The following is a 19,336-nucleotide window of genomic DNA, read 5'->3' as shown; positions in this document are numbered from 1 at the left end:
GTCGGAGGGGCAGTACTGAGGGAGAGCTGCACTGTCGGAGGGGCTGTACTGAGAGAGCGCTGCACTGTCGGAGGGGCTGTACTGAGAGAGCGCTGCACTGTCGGAGGGGCGGTACTGAGGGAGGGCTGCACTTTTGGAGGGGCTGTACTGAGAGAGCGCTGCACTGTCGGAGGGGCGGTACTGAGGGAGGGCTGCACTTTTGGAGGCGCAGTACTGAGGGAGGGCTGCACTCTCAGAGGGGCAGTACTGAGGGTGCGCTGCACTGTCGGAGGGGCAGTACTGAGGGAGCGCGGCACTGTCGGAGGGGCAGTACTGAGGGAGGGCTGCACTGTCAGAGGGGCAGTACTGAGGGTGCGCTGCACTGTCGGAGGGGCAGTACTGAGGGAGCGCGGCACTGACGGAGGGGCAGTGCTGAGGGAGCGCTGCACTGTCGGAGGGGCGGTACTGAGGGAGAGATGCACTGTCGGAGGGGCAGTACTGAGGGAGAGCTGCACTGTGAGAGGGACAGTACTGAGGGAGCACTGCACTGTCGCAGGGGCTGTACTGACAGTGTGCTGCACTGTTGGAGGGGCAGTACTGACGGATGGCTGCACTGACGGAGGAGCAGTACTGAGGGAGCGCTGCACTGTCGGAGGGGCAGTACTGAGGGAGCGCGGCACTGTCGGAGGGGCAGTGCTGAGGGAGCGCTGCACTGTCGGAGGGGCGGTACTGAGGGAGGGCTGCACTGTCAGAGGGTCAGTACTGAGGGAGCACTGCACTGTTGGAGGGACAGTACTGAGGGAGGGCCGCACTGTCCGAGGGGCAGTACTGAGAGAGCGCTGCACTGTCGGAGGGGCAGTACTGAGGGAGGGCTGCACTGACGGAGGGGCAGTACTGAGGTAGCGCGGCACTGTCGGAGGGGCAGTACTGAGGGAGCACCGCACTGTCGGAGGGGCAGTACTGAGGGAGCGCTGCACTGTTGGAGGGGCAGTACTGAGGGAGCGCAGCACTGTCGGAGGGGCAGTACTGAGGGAGCGCTGCACTGTTGGAGGGGCAGTACTGAGGGAGCGCTGCACTGTCGGAGGGGCAGTACTGAGGGAGCGCTGCACTGTTGGAGGGGCAGTACTGAGGGAGCGCCGCACTGTCGGAGGGGCAGTACTGAGGGTGCGCCGCACTGTCGGAGGGGCAGTACTGAGGGCGCGCCGCACTGTCGGAGGGGCAGTACTGAGGGCGCGCCGCACTGTCGGAGGGGCAGTACTGAGGGAGCGCTGCACTGTCGGAGCGGCAGCACTGAGGGAGCGCCGCACTGTCGGTGGGGCAGTACTGAGGGAGCGCTGCACTGTTGGAGGGACAGTACTGAGGGAGCACCGCACTGTCGGAGGGGCAGTACTGATGGAGCGCCGCACTGTCGGAGGGGCAGTACTGAGGGAGCGCCGCACTGTCGGAGGGGTAGTACTGCGGGAGCGCCGCACTGTTGGAGGGGCAGTACTGAGGGAGTGCTGCACTGTCGGAGGGGCAGTACTGAGGGAGTGCCGCACTGTTGGAGGGGCAGTACTGAGGGAACACCGCACTGTCAGAGGGGCAGTACTGAGGGAGCGCCGCTCTGTTGGACGGGCAGTACTGAGGGAGCGCCGCACTGTTGTAGGGGTAGTACTGAGGGAGCGTCGCACTGTTGGAGGCGCAGTACTGAGGGAGCGCCGCACTGTCGGAGGGGCAGTACTGAGGGAGCGCCGCACTGTTGGAGGGGCAGTACTGAGGGAGCGCCACACTGTCGGAGGGGCAGTACTGAGGGTGCGCCGCACTGTTGGAGGGGCAGTACTGAGGGAACACCACACTGTCTGAGGGGCAGTACTGAGGGAGCGCCGCACTGTTGGAGGGGCAGTCCTGAGGGAGTGCCGCACTGTTGGAGGGGCAGTACTGAGGGAGCGCTGCACTGTTGGAGGGGCAGTACTGAGGGAACGCCGCACTGTCAGAGGTGCAGTACTGAGGGAGCGCCGCACTGTTGGAGGGGCAGTACTGAGGGAACGCCGCACTGTTGGAGGGGCAGTACTGAGGGAACGCTGCACTGTCAGAGGTGCAGTACTGAGGGAGTGCTGCACTGTTGGAGGGGCAGTACTGAGGGAACGCCGCACTGTCAGAGTTGCTGCATTTCGGTTGAGAATTTAAACAGAGGGCACTGGCTGCCCTCTCAGGTGGACGTAAAAGATCCCATGGCCACTATTGGAAGAGGAGCAGGGGTGTTATTCCCCGATGTCCTGGCCAATATTTATCCCTCAACCAACATTACTGAAACAGATGGTCTGATCATTATCACATTGGTGTTTGTGGGAGCTTGCTGTGCGACAATTGGCTGCCGCGTTCCCCACATTACAAAAGTGACTCCATTTCAGAAATACTTCCTTGGCTGTTACGTGCTTTGGGACATCCTGAGGCCATGAAAGGTGCTACAGAAATGCAAGTCTTTCTTTACGTGAAGTGTAAAGGTGAGTGGGAGGGAGGCAATCAGCTGCGGTGTGCCCATGACATGGTTCCGGAGTTTCACCCTGCCGTTTCCGCCCTTTCTGCAGCTCAACGTGAAGAAGCTGGGGCTTCCCAGCAAAGTGCTGCTGAGTTACGATGAGGCCAAGTACGTGGCTGTGTCGGAGGGGGCTGCCCAGTACAAGGAGGCTGCGGTGAGTGCGACGGGCGGCCCTGAGGTGTCCCCGAGCGAGGGGCTTGCGTCGCCATCACAGAACCCCCGGACTTTCAACTGATGCTTATCTTCGGCTCCGGCGCTGGGTGGTGAGACTCGGGACGGAACATCCCCCGGCACAGCCGGGCATGGACTGGTGGCCCGCCAAACTGGGCAGGCATCCCGGAGCAGCAGGGGTCCCGTTTACAGGGAGTCTCAGCATCCCGTTTACGGGGAGTCTCAGTGTCCCGTTTACAGGGAGTCTCAGCATCCCGTTTACGGGGAGTCTCAGCGTCCCGTTTACAGGGAGACTCAGCGTCCCGTTTACGGGGAGTCTCAGCGTCCCGTTTACAGGGAGTCTCAGCGTCCCGTTTACAGGGAGTCTCAGCGTCCCGCTTACAGGGAGACTCAGCGTCCCGTTTACGGGGAGTCTCAGCGTCCCATTTACAGGGAGTCTCAGCATCCCGTTTACAGGGAGTCTCAGCATCCCGTTTACAGGGAGCCTCAGCGTCCCGTTTACGGGGAGTCTCAGCGTCCCGTTTATGGGGAGTCTCAGCGTCCCGTTTATAATGAGTTATGGCCCCATAAACGAGACCCTAGCAACATAAGAACATCAGAATTAGGAGCAGGAGTAGTCCATAAGGCCCTTCGAGCCTGCTCCACCATTTAATAAGATCATGGCTGATCATCCACCTCAACGTCACTTTCCCACCCGATCTCCATATCCCTCGATTCCCCTAGAGTCCAAAAATCTATCGATCTCTCCTTGAATATACTCAAAGACTCAGCATTCCCAGCCCTCTGGGGCAGAGAATTCCAAAGGTTCACAACCCTCTGAGTGAAGAAATTCCTCCTCATCTCGGTCTTAAATGACCGACCCCTTATCCTGAGACGATGCCCCCTAGTTCTAGACCCTCCAGCCAGGGGAAACAGCCTCTCAGCATCGACCCTGTCAATCCCCCTCAGAATCTTGTGTGTTTCAATGAGATCACCTCTCATTCTTCTAAACTCCAGTGAGTACAGGCCCATTCTACACAATCTCTCATCACAGGACAGCCCTCTCCTCCCAGGAATCAATCTAATGAACCTTCGTTGCACCGCCTCTAAGGCAAGTATATCATTCCTTAGATAAGGAGACCAGAACTGTGCACAGTACTCCAGGTGTCGGGGTCCCATTTACAGGGAGTGTCGGGGTTCCATTTACAGGGAGTGTCGGGGTCCCGTTTACAGGGCGCATTGGGTCCCATTTACAGGGAGCATCGGGGTCCCATTTACAGGGAGTGTCGGTGTCCCATTTACAGGATGTGTTGGGGTCCCATTTATAGGGAGAGTCGGGGTCCCATTTACAGGGAGTGCCAGGGTCCCATTTACAGGGCGCGTCGGGTCCCATTTACAGGGAGCGTCGGGGTCCCATTTACAGGGAGCGTCGGGGTCCCATTTACAGGGAGTGTCGGGGTCCCATTTACAGGGAGTGTCGGGGTCCCGTTTACAGGGCGCATTGGGTCCCATTTACAGGGAGCATCGGGGTCCCATTTACAGGGAGTGTCGGTGTCCCATTTATAGGGAGTGTCGGGGTCCCATTTACAGGGAGTGTCGAGGTCCCGTTTACAGGGAGTGTCAGGGTCCCGTTTACAGGGAGTGTCTCTGGGTCCCATTTACAGGGAGTGTCGGGGTCCCATTTATAGGGAGTGTCGGGGTCCCATTTACAGAGCGTGTCTCAGGGTCCCATTTACATGGAGTGTCTCGGGGTCACATTTACAGGGAGTGTCAGAGTCCCATTTACAGGGTGTGTCGGGGTCCCATTTACAGGGCGTGTCGGGGTCCCATTTACAGGGCGTGTCGGGTCCCGTTTACAGGGCGCGTTGGGGTCCCATTTACAGGGAGCGTCGGGGTCCCGTTTACAGGGCGCGTCGGGGTCCCATTTACAGGGAGCGTCGGGGTCCCGTTTACAGGGCGTGTCGGGTCCCGTTTACAGGGCGCGTCGGGGTCCCATTTACAGGGAGCATCGGGGTCCCATTTACAGGGAGCGTCGGGGTCCCATTTACAGGGAGCGTCGGGGTCCCGTTTACAGGGCGCGTCGGGGTCCCATTTACAGGGAGTGTCGGGGTCCTATTTACAGGGAGCGTCGGGGTCCCATTTACAGGGTGTGTCGGGGTCCCATTTACAGGGCGTGTCGGGGTCCCATTTACAGGGAGCGTCGGGGTCCCATTTACAGGGAGCGTCGGGGTCCCATTTACAGGGAGCGTCGGGGTCCCATTTACAGGGTGTGTCGGGGTCCCATTTACAGGGCGTGTCGGGGTCCCATTTACAGAGCGTGTCTCAGGGTCCCATTTACATGGAGTGTCTCGGGGTCCCATTTACAGGGAGTGTCGGTGTCCCATTTACAGGATGTGTTGGGGTCCCATTTATAGGGAGTGTCGGGGTCCCATTTACAGGGAGTGTCAGGGTCCCATTTACAGGGCGCGTCGGGTCCCATTTACAGGGAGCGTCGGGGTCCCATTTACAGGGAGCGTCGGGGTCCCATTTACAGGGAGTGTCAGGGTCCCATTTACAGGGAGTGTCGAGGTCCCATTTACAGGGAGTGTCAGGGTCCCGTTTACAGGGAGTGTCTCTGGGTCCCATTTACAGGGAGTGTCGGGGTCCCATTTATAGGGAGTGTCGGGGTCCCATTTACAGAGCGTGTCTCAGGGTCCCATTTACATGGAGTGTCTCGGGGTCACATTTACAGGGAGTGTCAGAGTCCCATTTACAGGGTGTGTCGGGGTCCCATTTACAGGGCGTGTCGGGGTCCCATTTACAGGGCGTGTCGGGTCCCGTTTACAGGGCGCGTCGGGGTCCCATTTACAGGGAGCGTCGGGGTCCCGTTTACAGGGCGCGTCGGGGTCCCATTTACAGGGAGCGTCGGGGTCCCGTTTACAGGGCGTGTCGGGTCCCGTTTACAGGGCGCGTCGGGGTCCCATTTACAGGGAGCATCGGGGTCCCATTTACAGGGAGCGTCGGGGTCCCATTTACAGGGAGTGTCGGGGTCCTATTTACAGGGAGCGTCGGGGTCCCATTTACAGGGTGTGTCGGGGTCCCATTTACAGGGCGTGTCGGGGTCCCATTTACAGGGAGCGTCGGGGTCCCATTTACAGGGAGCGTCGGGGTCCCATTTACAGGGAGCGTCGGGGTCCCATTTACAGGGTGTGTCAGGGTCCCATTTACAGGGCGTGTCGGGGTCCCATTTACAGAGCGTGTCTCAGGGTCCCATTTACATGGAGTGTCTCGGGGTCCCATTTACAGGGAGTGTCGGGGTCCCATTTACAGGGAGCGTCGGGGTCCCATTTACAGGGAGCGTCGGGGTCCCATTTACAGGGAGCGTCGGGGTCCCGTTTACAGGGAGTGTCTCTGGGTCCCATTTACAGGGAGCGTCGGGGTCCCATTTACAGGGCGTGTCGGGGTCCCATTTACAGAGCGTGTCTCAGGGTCCCATTTACATGGAGTGTCTCGGGGTCCCATTTACAGGGAGTGTCGGGGTCCCATTTACAGGGAGCGTCGGGGTCCCATTTACAGGGAGCGTCGGGGTCCCATTTACAGGGAGCGTCGGGGTCCCGTTTACAGGGAGTGTCTCTGGGTCCCATTTACAGGGAGCGTCGGGGTCCCATTTACAGGGAGCGTCGGGGTCCCATTTACAGGGTGTGTCGGGGTCCCATTTACAGGGCGTGTCGGGGTCCCATTTACAGGGCGCGTCGGGGTCCCGTTGACAGGGAGCGTCGGGGTCCCATTTACAGGGCGCGTCGGGGTCCCGTTGACAGGGAGCGTCGGGGTCCCATTTACAGGGTGTGTCGGGGTCCCATTTACAGGGAGCGTCGGGGTCCCATTTACAGGGAGTGTCGGGGTCCCGTTTACAGGGCGCGTCGGGGTCCCATTTACAGGAAGCGGCGGGGTCCCATTTACAGGGGGCGTCGGGGTCCCATTTACAGGGTGTGTCGGGGTCCCATTTACAGGGCGTGTCGGGTCCCGTTTACAGGGCGCGTCGGGGTCCCATTTACATGGAGTGCCGGGGTCCTGTTTACAGGGAGTGTCGGGGTCCCGTTTACAGGGAGCGTCGGGGTCCCGTTTACAGGGAGCGTCGGGGTCCCGTTTACAGGGAGTGTCTCAGGGTCCCATTTACAGGGAGAGTCTCTGGGTCCCATTTACATGGAGTGTCGGGGTCCCATTTACAGGGAGTGTCGTGGTCCCATTTACAGGGAGTGTCGGGGTCCCATTTACAGGGAGTGTCGGGGTCCCATTTACAGAGCGTGTCTCAGGGTCCCATTTACATGGAGTGTCTCGGGGTCCCATTTACAGGGAGTGTCGGGGTCCCATTTACAGAGCGTGTCTCAGGGTCCCATTTACATGGAGTGTCTCAGGGTCCCATTTACAGGGTGTGTCAGGGTCCCATTTACAGGGCGTGTCGGGTCCCATTTACAGGGCGCGTCGGGGTCCCATTTACATGGAGTGTCGGTGTCCTGTTTACAGGGAGTGTCGGGGTCCCGTTTACAGGGAGCGTCGGGGTCCCGTTTACAGGGAGCGTCGGGGTCCCGTTTACAGGGAGTGTCTCAGGGTCCCATTTACAGGGAGTGTCTCTGGGTCCCATTTACAGGGAGTGTCGGGGTCCCATTTACAGGGAGTGTCGGGGTCCCATTTACAGGGAGTGTCGGGGTCCCATTTACAGGGAGTGTCGGGGTCCCATTTACAGAGCGTGTCTCAGGGTCCCATTTACATGGAGTGTCTCGGGGTCCCATTTACAGGGAGTGTCGGGGTCCCATTTACAGAGCGTGTCTCAGGGTCCCATTTACATGGAGTGTCTCAGGGTCCCATTTACAGGGAGAGTCGGGGTCCCATTTACAGGGAGTGTCGGGGTCCCATTTACAGGGAGCGTCGGGGTCCCATTTACAGGGTGTGTCGGGGTCCCATTTATGGGGCGTGTCGGGGTCCCATTTACGGGGAGTGTCGGGGTCCCATTTACGGGGAGTGTCGGGGTCCCATTTACGGGGAGTGTCGGGGTCCCATTTACAGGGAGTGTCGGGGTCCCATTTACGGGGAGTGTCGGGGTCCCATTTACAGGGATCGTCGGGGTCCCATTTACAGAGCATGTCACAGGGTCCCATTTACATGGAGTGTCTCGGGGTCCCAGTTACAGGGAGTGTCGGGGTCCCATTTACAGGGAGCGTCGGGGTCCCATTTACAGGAAGCGTCAGGGTCCCGTTTACAGGGCGCATCAGGGTCCCATTTACAGGGAGCGTCGGGGTCCCATTTACAGGGTGTGTCGGGGTCCCATTTACAGGGCGTGTCGGGGTCCCATTTACAGGGAGCGTCGGGGTCCCGTTTACAGGGCGCGTCGGGGTCCCATTTACAGGGAGCGTCGGGGTCCCATTTACAGGGTGTGTCGGGGTCCCATTTACAGGGAGCGTCGGGGTCCCATTTACAGGGAGTGTCGGGGTCCCGTTTACAGGGCGCGTCGGGGTCCCATTTACAGGAAGCGGCGGGGTCCCATTTACAGGGAGTGTCGGGGTCCCATTTACAGGGAGTGTCGGGGTCCCATTTACAGGGAGTGTCGGTGTCCCATTTACAGAGCGTGTCTCAGGGTCCCATTTACATGGAGTATCTCGGGGTCCCATTTACAGGGAGTGTCGGGGTCCCATTTACAGAGCGTGTCTCAGGGTCCCATTGACATGGAGTGTCTCAGGGTCCCATTTACAGGGTGTGTCGGGGTCCCATTTACAGGGCGTGTCGGGTCCGTTTACAGGGCGCGTCGGGGTCCCATTTACATGGAGTGTCGGTGTCCTGTTTACAGGGAGTGTCGGGGTCCCGTTTACAGGGAGCGTCGGGGTCCCGTTTACAGGGAGCGTCGGGGTCCCGTTTACAGGGAGTGTCTCAGGGTCCCATTTACAGGGAGTGTCTCTGGGTCCCATTTACAGGGAGTGTCAGGGTCCCATTTACAGGGAGTGTCGGGGTCCCATTTACAGGGAGTGTCGGGGTCCCATTTACAGGGAGTGTCGGGGTCCCATTTACAGAGCGTGTCTCAGGGTCCCATTTACATGGAGTGTCTCGGGGTCCCATTTACAGGGAGAGTCGGGGTCCCATTTACAGGGAGCGTCGGGGTCCCATTTACAGGGAGCGTCGGGGTCCCATTTACGGGGTGTGTCGGGGTCCCATTCATGGGGCATGTCGGGGTCCCATTTACGGGGAGTGTCGGGGTCCCATTTACGGGGAGTGTCGGGGTCCCATTTACGGGGAGTGTCGGGGTCCCATTTACAGGGAGTGTCGGGGTCCCATTTACGGGGAGTGTCAGGGTCCCATTTACAGGGAGCGTCGGGGTCCCATTTACAGAGCGTGTCACAGGGTCCCATTTACATGGAGTGTCTCGGGGTCCCATTTACAGGGAGTGTCGGGGTCCCATTTACAGGGAGCATCGGGGTCCCATTTACAGGGAGCGTCAGGGTCCCGTTTACAGGGCGCATCAGGGTCCCATTTACAGGGAGCGTCGGGGTCCCATTTACAGGGTGTGTCGGGGTCCCATTTACAGGGCGTGTCGGGGTCCCGTTTACAGGGAGCGTCGGGGTCCCGTTTACAGGGTGCGTCGGGGTCCCATTTACAGGGAGCGTCGGGGTCCCATTTACAGGGTGTGTCGGGGTCCCATTTACAGGGAGCGTCGGGGTCCCATTTACAGGGAGTGTCGGGGTCCCGTTTACAGGGCGCGTCGGGGTCCCATTTACAGGAAGCGGCGGGGTCCCATTTACAGGGAGCGTCGGGGTCCCATTTACAGGGTGTGTCGGGGTCCCATTTACAGGGCGTGTCGGGTCCCGTTCACAGGGCGCGTCGGGGTCCCATTTACATGGAGTGCCGGGGTCCCATTTACAGGGAGTGTCGGGGTCCCATTTACAGGGAGCGTCGGGGTCCCGTTTGCAGGGAGCGTCGGGGTCCCGTTTACAGGGAGTGTCTCAGGGTCCCATTTACAGGGAGTGTCGGGGTCCCATTTACAGGGAGTGTCGGGGTCCCATTTACAGGGAGTGTCGGGGTCCCATTTACAGGGAGTGTCGGCGTCCCATTTACAGAGCGTGTCTCAGGGTCCCATTTGCATTGAGTGTCTCGGGGTCCCATTTACAGGGAGTGTCGGGGTCCCATTTATAGAGCGTGTCTCATGGTCCCATTTACATGGAGTGTCGGTGTCCTGTTTACAGGGAGTGTCGCGGTCCCGTTTACAGGGAGCGTCGGGGTCCCATTTACAGGGAGCGTCGGGGTCCCGTTTACAGGGAGTGTCTCAGGGTCCCATTTAAAGGGAGTGTCTCAGGGTCCCATTTACAGGGAGTGTCGGGGTCCCATTTACAGGGAGTGTCGGGGTCCCATTTACAGGGAGTGTCGGGATCCCATTTACAGGGAGTGTCAGGGTCCCATTTACAGAGCGTGTCTCAGGGTCCCATTTACATGGAGTGTCTCGGGGTCCCATTTACAGGGAGTGTCGGGGTCCCATTTACATGGAGTGTCTCAGGTTCCCATTTACAGGGAGAGTCGGGGTCCCATTTACAGGGAGTGTCGGGGTCCCATTTACAGGGAGCGTCGGGGTCCCATTTACGGGGTGTGTCGGGGTCCCATTGACGGGGAGTGTCGGGGTCCCATTTACGGGGAGTGTCGGGGTCCCATTTACGGGGAGTGTCGGGGTCCCATTTACGGGGAGTGTCGGGGTCCCATTTACGGGGAGTGTCGGGGTCCCATTGACGGGGAGTGTCGGGGTCCCATTTACGGGGAGTGTCGGGGTCCCATTTACGGGGAGTGTCGGGGCCCCATTTACAGGGAGCGTCGGGGTCCCATTTACAGGGAGCGTCGGGGTCCCGTTTACAGGGCGAGTCGGGGTCCCATTTACAGGGAGCGTCAGGGTCCCATTTACAGGGAGCGTCGGGGTCCCATTTACAGGGTGTGTCGGGGTCCCATTTACAGGGAGCGTCGGGGTCCCGTTTACAGGGTGTGTCGGGGTCCCATTTACAGGGAGCGTCGGGGTCCCATTTACAGGGTGTGTCGGGGTCCCGTTTACAGGGCGCGTCGGGGTCCCATTTACAGGAAGCGGCGGGGTCCCATTTACAGGGTGTGTCGGGGTCCCATTTACAGGGCGTGTTGGGTCCCGTTTACAGGGCGCGTCGGGGTCCCATTTACATGGAGTGTCGGGGTCCTGTTTACAGGGAGTGTCGGGGTCCCGTTTACAGGGAGCGTCGGGGTCCCGTTTACAGGGAGCGTCGGGGTCCCGTTTACAGGGAGTGTCTCAGGGTCCCATTTACAGGGAGTGTCTCAGGGTCCCATTTACAGGGAGTGTCTCTGGGTCCCATTTACAGGGAGTGTCGGGGTCCCATTTACAGGGAGTGTCGGGGTCCCATTTACAGGGAGTGTCGGGGTCCCATTTACAGGGAGTGTCGGGGTCCCATTTACAGAGCGTGTCTCAGGGTCCCATTTACATGGAGTGTCTCGGGGTCCCATTTACAGGGAGTGTCAGGGTCCCATTTACAGGGTGTGTCGGGGTCCCGTTTACAGGGCGCGTCGGGGTCCCATTTACAGGGAGCGTCGGGGTCCCATTTACAGGGCATGTCGGGCCCCGTTTACAGGGCGCGTCGGGGTCCCATTTACAGGGAGCATCAGGGTCCCATTTACAGGGAGCGTTGGGGTCCCATTTACAGGGAGCGTCGGGGTCCCGTTTACAGGGCGCGTCGGGGTCCCATTTACAGGGAGCATCGGGGTCCCATTTACAGGGAGCGTCATGGTCCCATTTACAGGTAGTGTCTCAGGGTCCCATTTACAGGACGTGTCGGGGTCCCATTTACAGGGAGCGTCGGGGTCCCATTTACAGGGAGCATCGGGGTCCCATTTACAGGGAGCGTCATGGTCCCATTTACAGGTAGTGTCTCAGGGTCCCATTTACAGGGAGCGTCATGGTCCCATTTACAGGACGTGTCGGGGTCCCACTTACAGAAAGTCTCAACAGCTTCTAGTTCTGAAGGACCTACATCTTCACTCTTTGGCAAATGATATCTAATATCTTCCGTTCGTGTCTCGGGATATTTTCCACCCCACCACAGGTCCCGGGACCGGAGGACCGGTTCCCGGGGGACTCCCGTCCGATTCGCATACTTCAACCCTCCTTTTCCTCTCTCGTCCTTCAGATCCTGACAGAGGTGGACATCCTCGAGCAAGTCAACCAGGTTCCCCTTATCGTGGGGGGCAGTGTCGGTGGCCTGATCTTGCTGCTTATTCTCATTGCTCTGCTTTATAAGGTAAATCCTGGGGAGCCCCCTGTTGTTATCTCAATGAAACATGTAATCACAACGGATAATCTTTCCCTTTAGGAATTTTTTTAAAAATCTACGGGAAAAATGTTCCAACCGTGGCTAACAAGAGAAGCTAAAGATTGTAATTAAAGCAGAAAATACTGGAAACACTCAGCAAGTCGGGCAGCATCTGTGAAGTGAGAAACAAAGTCAATGTTTCAGGTCGATGACTGAGAACATAAGTTTTGGAGCAGGACTAGGCCTTTTGGCCCTTCGAGCCTGCTCCGCCAATCAATAAGATCATGGCTGATCTTCTACCTCATCTCCACTTTCCTGCACTGTCCCCATATCCCTTGATCCCCTTAATATTCAAAAATCTATCGATCTCTGTCTTGAATATACCCAATGACTGAACCTCCACAGCCCTCTGGGGTAGAGAATTCCAAAGATTCACCACCCTCTGAGTGAAGAAATGTCTCCTCATCCCAGTCCTAAATGGCTGAACCCTTATTCTGAGACTGTGACCCCTGGTTCTAGACTCCCCAGCCAAGGAAAACATCCTCCCTGCATCCACCCTGTCAAATCCTGTAAGAATTTTGTATGTTTCAATGAGATCCCACCTCTCATTCTTCTAAACTCTAGAGAATACAGGCCTAGTCTACTCAATCTCCCCTCAAAGGACAATCCCCCCATCCCAGGAACCAGTCTGGTGAACCTTCGTTGCGCTCCCTCTGTGGCAGGTATATCCTTCCTTAGGTAAAGAGACCAAAAATGTACACAGTACTCCAGGTGTGGTCTCACCAGGGCCCTAAATAGGCAGTATGACGTCTTTACTCTTATACTCAAATCCTCTTGTAATAAAGGCCAACATACCATTTACTTTCCTAATTACTTGCTGTACCTGTATATTAACTTTCAGTGATTCGTGTACAAGGACACCCAGGTCCCTCTGAACACCAACATTTCCCAATCACTCACCATTTAAAAAAGACTCTGCTCTTCTATTTTTCCTACCAAAGTGGATAACGTCACATTTCTCCACATTAAATCCTGACCTTTCGTCAGAGCTGGAGAAAGTTAGAGATATAACAGGATTTAAGCAAGTGCAGGGGCAGGGAAAGGGGGGAGGGGAGGAAAGAACAAAAGGGATGGTCTGTGATAAACTGGAAGGCAGGAGAGATTAAATGACAAAAGTTATGATTGTACAAAGCAAATGGTGGTGGTAATTGGACAAGTAAAGAGACAAAAGATGGGTCTAGAAGAGGTGTAAATGAGAATGGCAGAACCATCAACAGCTGCCGTCTGGAAAAAATAGGGGCTGAGGTTATGGTCTGAAATCGTTGAACTCGATGTTGAGTCCGGAAGGCTGCAAAGTGCCTCATCGAAAGATGAGATGCTGTTCCTTGAGCTTACGTTGAGCTGCGTTGGAACAGTGTAAGAGGCCGAGGACAGAGAAGTCAGAGTGGGAGTAAGGTGGAGAATTTATAGTGACAGGCGCCCGGAAGCTCGGGGTCATGCTTACGGACTGAATGGAGGTGTTCCGCAAAGTGGTCGCCCAATCTGCATTTGGTCTCCAATGTACAGGAGACCGCAATGTCGAGGCAGTATTAGATTAAAGGAAGAGGCTTACAATGCAATAACAAAAGAGCAGTAAGCCTGAGGATTGGGAGGATTTTAGAATTCAGCAAAGGAGGCCCAAGATATTGATAAAGAAAGGGAAAAGAGAATACGAGAGTAAACTAGCAAGAGACATAAAAACAGACTGTAAAAGCTCCTATAGGTATGTAGAAATGAAGAGATTGGTGAAGGTAAATGTGGGCCCCTTAGAGGCAGAGACAGGTGAAATTATAATAGGGAATAAGGAAGTGACATTAAACAAATATTTTCTACCTGTCTTCACGGCAGAAAACACAAAACACATTCAGGAAATAGTGGGGAACTAAGGGTCTAGTGAGAATAAGCAACTTAAAGAAATTAGTATGAGTAAATAAATAGTACTGGAGAAAGTAATGGGACTAAAAGCTGACAAATCACCTGGAAATATATCATTCTTATGTTCTTATGTAGAATTCTTAGAGGGCTTGACAGGATAGATGTCGAGAGGTTGTTTCCCATGGCTGGAGAGTCTAGAACCAGGGGCATAGTCTCAGGAGAAGAGGTCGGCCATTTATGACTGAGATGAGAAGAAATTTCTTCACTCAGAGGTTTGTGCATCTTTGGAATTATCTACCCCAGTGGATGCTCAGTCATTGAGTATATTCAAGACAGAAATCAATAGAGTTTTGGACTCTAGGGGAATCAAGGGATATGGAGATCGGACGGGAAAGTGGAGTTGAGGTCGAAGATCAGCCATGACCTTATTAAATGGCGGTGCAGGCTCAAGGGGCTGAATGGCCTACTTTTTAAAAAATGTGTTTATGGAATGTGGGCATCGCTGGCAAAGCCAGCATTTATTGCCCATCCCTAATTGCCCTTGCTCCTATTTCTTATGTTCTTATAATGCATTATGATCTCATTATCTATGCTAATATATGCATTACAATCTCATAATCCATGCTAATATATGCATTATAATTTAATTATCCATGCTAATATAATACCCTCAATCCCATGAGTCCTAATCTTGTGTAAGAACCCTTTGTGTGGACACCTTATCGAATGCCTTCTGAAAATCCAAATACACCACATCCACTGGTTTCCATATACCCTGTCAGCCATGACTCAGTCATAGAGTCACAGAATCATAGAGTTTTACAGCACAGAAAGAGGCCCTTCGGCCTATCGTGTCTGCGCCGCCCATCCATCCCTGTCCAGTCTAATCCCATTTTCCAGCATTTGGTCCATAGCCTTGTATGCAATGGCATTTCAAGTGCTCATCCAAATGCTTCTTGAATGTTGTGAGGGTTCCTGCCTCTACCACCCTTTCAGGCATTGAGTTCCACATTCCAACCACCCTCTGGGTGAAAAGGTTCCTCCTCAAATCCCCTCTAAATCTCCTGCCCCTTACCCTGAATCTATGCCCCCTTGTTATTGACCCCCCCACTAAGGGGAAAAGTTCCTCTTTATCTACCCTATCTATGCCCCTCATCATTTTGTACACCTCAATCAGGTCCCCCCTCAGCCTTCTCTGCTCCAAGGAAAACAACCCCAGCCTGTCCAGCCTCTCTTCATAGCTGAGGCGCTCCATCCCAGGTAACATCCTGGTGAATCTTCTCTGCACCCTCTCCAAAGCAATCACATCCTTCCTATAGTGAGGCGACCAGAACTGCACACAGTACTCCAGCTGTGGCCTCACCAGCGTTTTGTACAGCTCCATCATAACCTCCCTGCTCTTATATTCTATGCCTCGGCTAATGAAGGCAAGTATCCCATATGCCTTTTTAACCACCTTATCTACCTGCTCCGCTGCCTTCAGGGATCTATGTACATGTACACCAAGGTCCCTCTGACCCTCTGTACTTCCTAGGGTCCTACCACTCATTGTGTATTCCCTTGCCTTATTTGTCCGTCCAAAATGCATCACCTCGCACTTTTCAGGGGGCAGCATGCTCACCTCTGAGTCAGAAGGTTGTGGGTCCACGTAACCGGCACAATATAAGTACAAGTTGTTGTTGTAAATGCAACCCAAGGTGCCTCACAGGAGAGTAAATCAGACAAAACTTGTCACCGAGCCACACAGGGAGAGGGCAGTTTGAAGGAGCATCTTAAAGGAGGAAAGAGAGACATAGAGAGGTTCAGGGAGGGAATTCTAGAGCTCAGGGCCTTGGCAGCTGAAGGCACGGCCGTCAATGGTGGAAGGATTAAAATCGGAGGACACGCAACAGGCCAGAATTGGAGGGGTTGTGGGGCTGGAGGAGGTTACAGGGATAGGGAGGGGGGCGAGGGCCATGGAGGGCTTGGAAAATGAGGAGGGAGAATTTTAAAATTGGAGGCATTGGGGGATTCCGGAAGCCAATTGTAGGTCAGTGGGCATGATGGGGGCGGGTGGTGGGGGGGGTGCAGTGATGGGTGAATGGGACTTGGTGTGAGTAAGGCTACGGGGCAGCGGGGGATTTGGATCCTTATCAGTAACTCTCCAAGCTGAGGGAATAATCCTTCCCCTATCTAAATTATCAATACTCTTTATAACTTACAAATAACTTGATTCATTTGCTTTTTAGCCTGTCCTACTCTGGCAGGCAATGGATCCCATGATCACAAGTCTAATTCTGCATCTTTGCAGCTTGGATTCTTCAATCGAAAAAACGACTTGGGAAATAGAGACAGCCCTGGGGTGGAAACCTCGGAGGGAGGAGAAGGTCCGTCAGCCGAGGGGGAAACTATCCAAGAGTGAGGAAAGCCAACATCCCGTCACCTTGTCCGACAGCGCCGTCGACCAATCAAAGGGCTCCATTTCTCCGAGCGTTCCAAAACCAAAGGAAGTGGTTGAAATGAAGGATCAGATGTAAAGGAAATAACTGATGACAGTGGCTGCTCAATGGGTCTCACTCTCTTTCTCGCCTCTGAATCAGAAGGTCGTGGGTTCGAGCCCCACACACACACTCCAGAGACTCGAGCCTTCCGACAGTGCAACGCTCCCACAGTACTGCCCCTCTGACAGTGCAACGCTCCCACAGTACTGCCCCTCTGACAGTGCAATGCTCCCACAGTTCTGCCCCTCCGACAGTGCGGCGCTCCCTCGGTACTGCCCCTCCGACAGTGCGGCGCTCCCTCAGTACTGCCCCTCCGACAGTGCGGCGCTTCCTCAGGACTGTCCCTCCGACAGTGCGGCGCTCCCTCAGTACTGCCCCTCCGACAGTGCGGCGCTCCCTCAGTACTACCCCTCCGACAGTGCGGCGCTCCCTCAGTACTGCCCCTCCGACAGTGCAGCGCTCCCTCAGTACTGCCCCTCCGACACTGCAGCGCTCCCTCAGTATTGCCCCTCTGAAAGTGCGGCACTCCCTCAGTATTGCCCCCCCTAGAGTGCAGTGCTCCCTCAGTACTGCCCCTCTGACAGTGCGGCTCTCCCTCAGTATTGCCTCTCTGACAGTGCAACGCTCCCACAGTACTGCCCCTCTGACAGTGAGGCTCTCCCTCAGTACTGCCCCTCCGACAGTGCGGCGCTCCCTCAGTACTGCCCCTCCGACAGTGCGGCGCTCCCTCAGTACTGCCCCTCCGACAGTGCAGCGCTCCCTCAGTATTGCCCCTCTGAAAGTGCGGCACTCCCTCAGGACTGTCCCTCCGACAGTGCGGCGCTCCCTCAGTACTGCCCCTCCGACAGTGCAGCGCTCCCTCAGTATTGCCCCTCTGAAAGTGCGGCACTCCCTCAGGACTGTCCCTCCGACAGTGCGGCGCTCCCTCAGTACTGCCCCTCTGACAGTGCGGCGCTCCCTTTGCACTGGTCACCGGGGAGTGTGGACATGGATTATGGGGCTCGAGTCTCGGGAGTGTGTGGGGCTTGAACCACGACGCTTTGATGCCATGATTGTATCCGATCTATTCGGTGTTTGTTATATTCTTTTTGCAGTTTTTTAGTTTTCACTTTGATGTTATATCTTTTGTCGTTGAAATTATTGAGTTCTTATCATCACCTTCTGTTTAGAAAAGCTTGCTAAACAGTTTTCTGCCAATTTTAACGCACCTACTACCATGGAACATACCGTCCATCTGCCTCAAAAGCGATATTTCTACATTTGTTTTATATGACTTCAGATAGACTGCGTACTGTATTTTAAATGTGAGTGAGACAGACATTAAATTCGTCAGCTAATACGTTATGGTGTTGAGGGCAGTGTTTCAACAAACTGGGGTCCGTTGAGACTTTTCAGGGGGTGCGAGGTCAGAGGTGATTTCAAAGCCTTCTCCTCTCTATACAACATTCGGTTCTTGCGAATTCATCTCTGGGCTGGGCCCACCTCCTCACAGAGGCCCGCAGCTCTTGTGCACTTTGCAGCGGGCGCTCCCTGCTGCTCGAGCCGATTCCTCGCACCGGCACTCCGCGGCCCCGTGGTGTCCTCCCGACGGGTGATCAGTGTGCCCGTGGTGGGGGGGGGGCGCCATTCGAACGCGCGCCCGAACGTGTCCGCGCCAACGCGTACAGTCCCGCCAGCGCGGCAGTCGTGGAGCATGCCCAGTGCGGCGGTGTGGGTGGTGAGTCGTGTCCCTTGAAAGGTGCTGACAGCACCTCTGTCGGTCTGTTTGCACGCTGCGTTATAGAATCATAGAATGGTTGCTGCACTGTAAGAAGCCATTCGGCCCGTCGAGCCCGTGCCGGCTCTCTGCAAGAGCACTTCAGCGAGTCCCACTCCCCCACCCTTTCCCCGTATCCATGACAATTTTTTTCCTTAGGTACTTATCCAACTCCCTATTGAAAGCCGTGATTGAATCTGCCTCCACCTCCCTATCAGGCAGTGCATTCCAGATCCTAACCACTCACTGAGTAAAAAAAGTTTTTCCTCATGTTGCCTTTGGTTCTTCTGCGAATCATCTTAAATCTGTGTCCGCTGGTTCTCGGCCCTTTCGCCAATGGGAACAGTTTCTCTCTATCTACTCTGTCCAGACCCCTCATGATTCTGAACACCTCTATCAAATCTCCTCGCAATCTTCTCTGCTCTAAGGAGAACAACCCCAGTGTGGCCTATATGTGCCCTTTTTGTCAGAACCAGGCCCCTGACTGGTGGGCGGGGGCGATACCGTTTCCCTCTCGTCATTGCCTGCTTCCCGCACTTCCTCTGTTCACAAAGCTGCCCGTCCTAAAAGTCACAGTTTAGAATTTTCTCTTTGGATTTCCTTCTCAATATTGTGTTTTCAGCAGCTCAACATTTCATTCGATGGCCTGATCGGATTCTGCAATTTCCAGACTTTGCACTCTTTTCAACTTTGTCTTTTGCGCCGCTCACCCCAGTCCGGTTGTTACTCAACATGTCCCTTTAAAGTCAGCATGGGCCCTGCTTCCGGACTGGAGGCGAGGCTCCAGTCTCACAGCTCCCCCTCTCCCAAGCTTTCTCACTCTCTGTCTCTCCCTCTCTCTGTCTCTCCCTCTCTCTGTCTCTCCCTCTCTCTGTCTCTCCCTCTCTCTGTCTCTCCCTCTCTTTGTCTCTCCCTCTCTCTGTCTCTCCTTCTCTCCCTCACTCTGTCTCTCCCTCCCTCTTTCTCTCCCTCTCTCTGTCTGTCTCTGTCTCTCTCTCTCTGTCCATCTCTCTGTCTCTCTCTGTCCCTCTCTCTCTCGCTCTCTGTCGCTCTCCGTCGCTCTCTCTCTCGCCTTCTGTCTCTCTCTCTGTCTCTCTCTATCTCTTTGTCTCTCTCTGTCTCTGTGTGTGTGTCTCTCTCTCTCTGCCTCTCTCACTCTCTGTCTCTCTCTCCCTCTCCCTACCTCTCTCTCTCTGTCTCTCTCTCTCTCTGTCAGTCTGTGTCCCTCTGTCTCTGACTCTAT

General features: G+C 55.6%; 1 protein-coding gene across 1 annotated transcript in view; it reads left to right on the top strand.

Moving 5' to 3' along the window:
- The window catches only part of LOC147095432 (integrin alpha-X-like), a 245,987-nt gene extending 228,311 nt beyond the window's left edge, over positions 1 to 17,676 (top strand). The window contains exons 27-29 of the mRNA XM_085973634.1: positions 2,547 to 2,651; positions 11,821 to 11,931; positions 16,148 to 17,676. Coding sequence (XP_085829760.1) covers positions 2,547 to 2,651; positions 11,821 to 11,931; positions 16,148 to 16,258 — 327 coding nt within the window. The 3' untranslated portion in view covers positions 16,259 to 17,676. The remainder of the gene's footprint in view (positions 1 to 2,546; positions 2,652 to 11,820; positions 11,932 to 16,147) is intronic.
- Positions 17,677 to 19,336: the final 1,660 nt, after the last annotated feature.

Source organism: Somniosus microcephalus, unplaced genomic scaffold, assembly GCF_052327205.1.
Source record: "Somniosus microcephalus isolate GS21.2 unplaced genomic scaffold, FLI_Smic_1.0 unresolved_chr1, whole genome shotgun sequence".
NCBI lineage: Eukaryota > Metazoa > Chordata > Chondrichthyes > Squaliformes > Somniosidae > Somniosus > Somniosus microcephalus.
The sequence above is the reverse complement of the archived record's forward strand: the minus strand, read 5'-3'. Positions and strand labels throughout refer to the sequence as shown.